This window comes from Alosa alosa, chromosome 14 (genome assembly GCF_017589495.1).
Source record: "Alosa alosa isolate M-15738 ecotype Scorff River chromosome 14, AALO_Geno_1.1, whole genome shotgun sequence".
NCBI classification, from domain to species: domain Eukaryota; kingdom Metazoa; phylum Chordata; class Actinopteri; order Clupeiformes; family Clupeidae; genus Alosa; species Alosa alosa.
The window spans coordinates 240,001-245,000 of NC_063202.1; the positions used below are offsets into that span (position 1 = coordinate 240,001).

General features: G+C 49.5%; 1 protein-coding gene across 1 annotated transcript in view; it reads left to right on the forward strand.

The window, feature by feature from the left end:
- Positions 1 to 5,000, forward strand: part of adamts18 (ADAM metallopeptidase with thrombospondin type 1 motif, 18) — an 81,828-nt gene that overhangs the window by 58,188 nt on the left and 18,640 nt on the right. The window contains 1 exon segment of the mRNA XM_048263638.1: positions 4,964 to 5,000. This exon segment is cut by the window's right edge and continues 84 nt beyond it. Within this exon segment, the coding sequence (XP_048119595.1) occupies positions 4,964 to 5,000 (37 nt within the window).

Here is a 5,000-nt window from a genome sequence, read left to right on the forward strand (position 1 = left end):
CGTATTTATCCTAATCCGTGAATGCGAGTGAGCACAAACAGCACAACAGTGTACACACAGTGAGTGAAACACACATTCATCCCGCAGTGAGCTGCCTCGCAACAATAGCCGGGCACCAGAGCAGTGAGGGGTTAGTGCCTGCTCAAGGGCACTTCAGCCGCGGCTTACTGGTCGTGGGTTCGCTTGCAACCTCCGGGTTACAGGTCCGGCATAACCAGGTGGCCAATGGCCAATCCTAATAGACAGATAGCCCCTTCATTAAATATCCCTGAAGTCCTGAAATTGAAATTGTTGATGCTCATTCAGGATTTTTGAAGATGTGTATACAAGATCTTATTATATAGATATGATCTTGCAAGACCTATTAGGCAAAGGTTCTTAATCAGAGTTTAAATATCTTTGACAAAGTTGCTCATAGTTCACTGGGTTCAAGGGCCCAAGAGACTTTTTCTAATCTTGAGTCTCAGAGGCTACAGCTGCACTGGCTCATAACTCCACCAGACACACACAGGCAACATCTCTGAAATGTTTTTTTTTGTTATTAGCTATTGCACACATTTTTTCTTTGTCTTTAAAGATTTACTTTAAAAAAAAAAATCAGCTTCTCTTACATAAAGGCTCGGAACAGGCAGACCTTTTGAAGCGCTTTAAGCTTGCTCGCTTAATATGTTTTCTTGCCTCGATGTTGATCTGGCCAGTCTTTTGATCTACCTGTGTGCTGAGCCTGCGCCTACTTAACCCTGGGCCCCCAGTAATGCAGTGGATACGCCAGAGGCTGTGCTCTCTCTCTCTCTCTCTCTCTTCTCTCCTTATCTATCCATCTCACTCTCTCTCTCTCTCTCATCCATTCATCTCTCTCTCTCTCCTCCCTCTCTCTCTCTCTTCTCTCTATCTATATCCATATCTCTCTCTCTCTCTCTCTCTCTCTCTCTCTCTCTCTCTCTCTCCTCTCTTCTATCCATCTATCCTTTCTCTCTCTCTCTCTCTCTCTCTCTCTCTCTCTCTCTCCCCCCTCCTCTCTCTCTATCCATCTATCTCTCTCTCTCCATCCATCTCCATCTCTCTCCCCCCTTCTCTCTCTCTCTCTCTCTCTCTCTCTCTCTCTCTTCTCTCTCTATCTATCCATCCTAATTTCTCTCTCTCTATCCATCTATCTCTCTCTCTCCCTCCCTCTCTCTCTCTCTCTTTCTCTCTATCTATCCATCTCTCTCTCTCTCTCTCTCTCTCTCTCTCTCTCCCCTCTCTCTATCCATCTATCTCTCTCTCTCTCTCATCCATCTATCTCTCTCCCCTCTCTCTTTCTCTATCTATCCATCTCACTCTCTCTCTCATCCATCTATCTCTCTCTCTCCTCCCTCTCTCTTTCTCTATCTATCCATCTCTCTCTCTCTCTCTCTCTCTCTCTCTCTCCCCTCTCTCTCTATCCATCTATCTCTCTCTCCCCCTCTCTCTCCCCTCTCTCTCTCTTTCTCTCTCTATCCATCTCTCTCTCTCTCTCTCCCCTCTCTCCCCATCCATTCATATCTCTCCCCCCTCTCCTCTCTCTCCATCCATCTATCTCTCTCTCTCTCTTCTCTCTCTCTCTCTTCTCTCTCTCTCCCCTCTCTCTCTCTCTCTCTCTCCCCCCCCCCCCTGCGTCCCCTGCGTCCCCTGCGGCTGCCCCCATGTGTGTCATGTGTCCGGCGGGCGAAGGGGGCAGAATAGCCACAGCAGCGAGCTGATCTGCAGATGAGATGGCATTCATCTGTCTAAGTATGCCCTGTAATTACACAAAGAGAGGGGGAAAGAGAAATAAAGAGACAGAGGAAGAGAGGGAGAATGAGAGAGGGAGGGGGGGGAGAAGTGAGATTAAAAGATTAGAATTTCTGTAATGGAACTCCATAGATCAGAAGGGTGTTTTTTTAAGGTCCCGAAAGTGCAGAGCCCAGACATAGCTGTGCCAGACATAGCCGTGCCAGACACAGCCGTGCCAGACATCAGACACAGCCGTGCCAGACTCCGGCAGGAGTTTACTCCTCGTGTTCTGATCTATGCCAGGCGGCAGGAGTTTACTCCTCGTGTTCTGATCTATACCAGGCGGCAGGAGTTTACTCCTCGTGTTCTGGACGTGCACGAGGAGTAAACTCCTGCCGCCTGGAATAGATCAGAGCGTGCTGAGAGGGAGAGCGCTGTAAGGGAGAGAGACAGACAGACAAGACATAACACAAGTGTAGTAGAGACAGACAGACAAGACATAACACAAGTGTAGTAGAGACAGACAGACAAGACATAACACAAGTGTAGTGCTCCAAGCGGACCGGCCTCATTTGTAACGTTATGAGGGGTTATTTCTCAGCGCTGGCACAACTCATTTGTAACGTTATGAGGGGTTATTTCTCTGCGCTGGCACAACTCATTTGTAAAGTTATGAGGGTTTATTTCTCAGCGCTGGCACAACTCATTTGTAACATTATGAGGGGTTATTTCTCAGCGCTGGCACAACTCTTTCATGCAGTGTGTGTTGTTGATCTGGGCACATCGAGCGGTGAGCTTCCCCCTGACGGGCTCATTAGTGAGGCAGTTGTTCTGGATGAGTCTTTGGCTTGGTTCAGCCATGACCTGGCGAGTCAGCCTCCCTCTGAGTCTCAGGTGTTGGGAGATGCTAGACAGCGCTGAAGTTTTGCAAACACATTAGACGAGAGGGAGGGGGAGAAAGAGTCCGATACAGAACAAAGGAGTAAAAGAGAGTGATGGAGAGGGAGAGAGATAGAAGGATACGGAGATGGAGAGAGGGGATTCACATGGAGCAGAAACTTCCGTTGGAGGATATCAGAGCGGGCGGAAGGCAGTTGGCCCTGATCTGGGGTCAGAGAAGAGGAGCTGTTTTTCTGGGCCTGTGCCTGAAGTCAGATGACCTGCTGGGTCACAAATGTAGCAGACACCCCCCTACACACACTCTCTCTCTCTCACACACACACACACACACACACACACACACACACACATACACACACCCACACACAGACACATACACACATCACATACCCAACTATGCGTACATACACATACCCACCCACATGGCCCCGACAACGTTTTCTGGAACGTTCTTTTTCTGTGAAGGCTGTGCCAGGGCTAAATTAGCGTCTCATCTGGGACCGGCTGGTGCACACGGGGTCTCATGAACAGCATCCAGAAGTAGATTTAGTTTGAAAGCCTGAGGAGGCAAGTTTGTGAGTGTTTTAAAAGTGTTCCGTTTTCGACTCAGTTTCTAGCCCTGTTCACGCTTTCTCACATAAGTCACACACACACACACACAGACACACACACACACAGACACACACATTCACACACACTCTCACTTTTCAGAACAGTTGGTTGGTTTTATACACATAACATGCTAGGCTAAAATGTTTTTTGGTTTTAAGTTTTGGGTTTAACTTCAGCCTTTGGCTTTGGGCATCTGATTGTGTCTCTTGTGACCATGGTGGGGATAATCTTCTCACATCCTCCAGAGACCATCACACGTTACCTAGCTCGCCAGGGTCGAGGGGCAACCCAGTTGTAATTGCAGCATATGTAGCGGACACTTAATCTGCTGGTAGTTCCTGGTTCACCACGGATTTTCACTGCCTCAAAGTCGGGACTGAGGAGCACACAGTGTCTGAGAGAGAAGCAGAACGGGTTGGACCCGGCCCAGGCCAGGCCCTGATGCGGCCCACATGTGGCTAGAGCAATGCTCCCCGTCTCCCTTCAGACCCAATCCATCCTTTTGGGCCGACGTGCCGTGTCGTGTGTTATGGGGCTTCATCTCAAGCTTGCATGGGCGGCGTGTGCGTGTCGTGTGTTATGGGGCTTCATCTCAAGCTTGCATGGGCCGACGTGCCGTGTCGTGTGTTATGGGGCTTCATCTCAAGCTTGCATGGGCCGACGTGCCGTGTCGTGTGTTATGGGGCTTCATCTCAAGCTTGCATGGGCCGACGTGCCGTGTCGTGTGTTATGGGGCTTCATCTCAAGCTTGCATGGGCGGCGTGCGTGCGTGTCGTGTGTTATGGGGCTTCATCTCAAGCTTGCATGGGCGGCGTGCGTGTCGTGTGTTATGGGGCTTCATCTCAAGCTTGCATGGGCCGGCGTGCCGTGTCGTGTGTTATGGGGCTTCATCTCAAGCTTGCAGTAATTCAATCATTCATTTCTCATTTATATCACAGCAAAAATGTTCTCAAGGTACTTTGCAGAGCCAAAAGCCTAAACCCTGCCTGAGTTTTCAATTCAATCAGTCTAGGGGATTATGTAGTCTTGAGGGTGGCCTTTGATGGTGTGTGAGTGTGTGTGTGTGTGTGTGAGGGGATGGCGTCTTCTGCACGACTGGTCTGCAGGGCCACAGTGCTGACCACTGTCAGTACCTACTGACCTGAGATGGACGGCGCTGCGTTTGGCTTCCTTCACGGTTCAGCTGAGGTGCAGCAATTCAGAAATCACGCTCCGAGACTCCGAGACTCGAGACTCGAGACCACCCACCTTCCAGCGCCAGCAGTCACACCTGAGAACTCTCACACACGGACACACACGAAAGGACATTCTCAATCAGAGCAACAAGACACACTCACAGGGGAACGCTGTCACCTAGTCATTTCCATCAGAGCAACAAGACACACTCACAGGGGAACGCTGTCACCTAGTCATTTCCATCAGAGCAACAAGACACACTCACAGGGGAACGCTGTCACCTAGTCATTTCAGTCAGAGCAACAAGACACACTCACAGGGGAACGCTGTCACCTAGTCATTTCCTTGGGCCCTATTGGAACTTACTTGATTACTCTATTCATCTATTTATCTGCATTTCTTCTTCCTCTCTTGCTCTCACCTTGAGCTATCAGTCTTTCTCATGTTTTCCAGTTGAGTTGATGAGCATTATGAAGGCAACAACAGCATGTTTGTATAGTGGAAGTGGTTCTGATCTCCACCCTGCCTCTCTGTCTGCTAGATCCTGCTCCAGGGCAAGAACCCAGGAGTGATGTGGG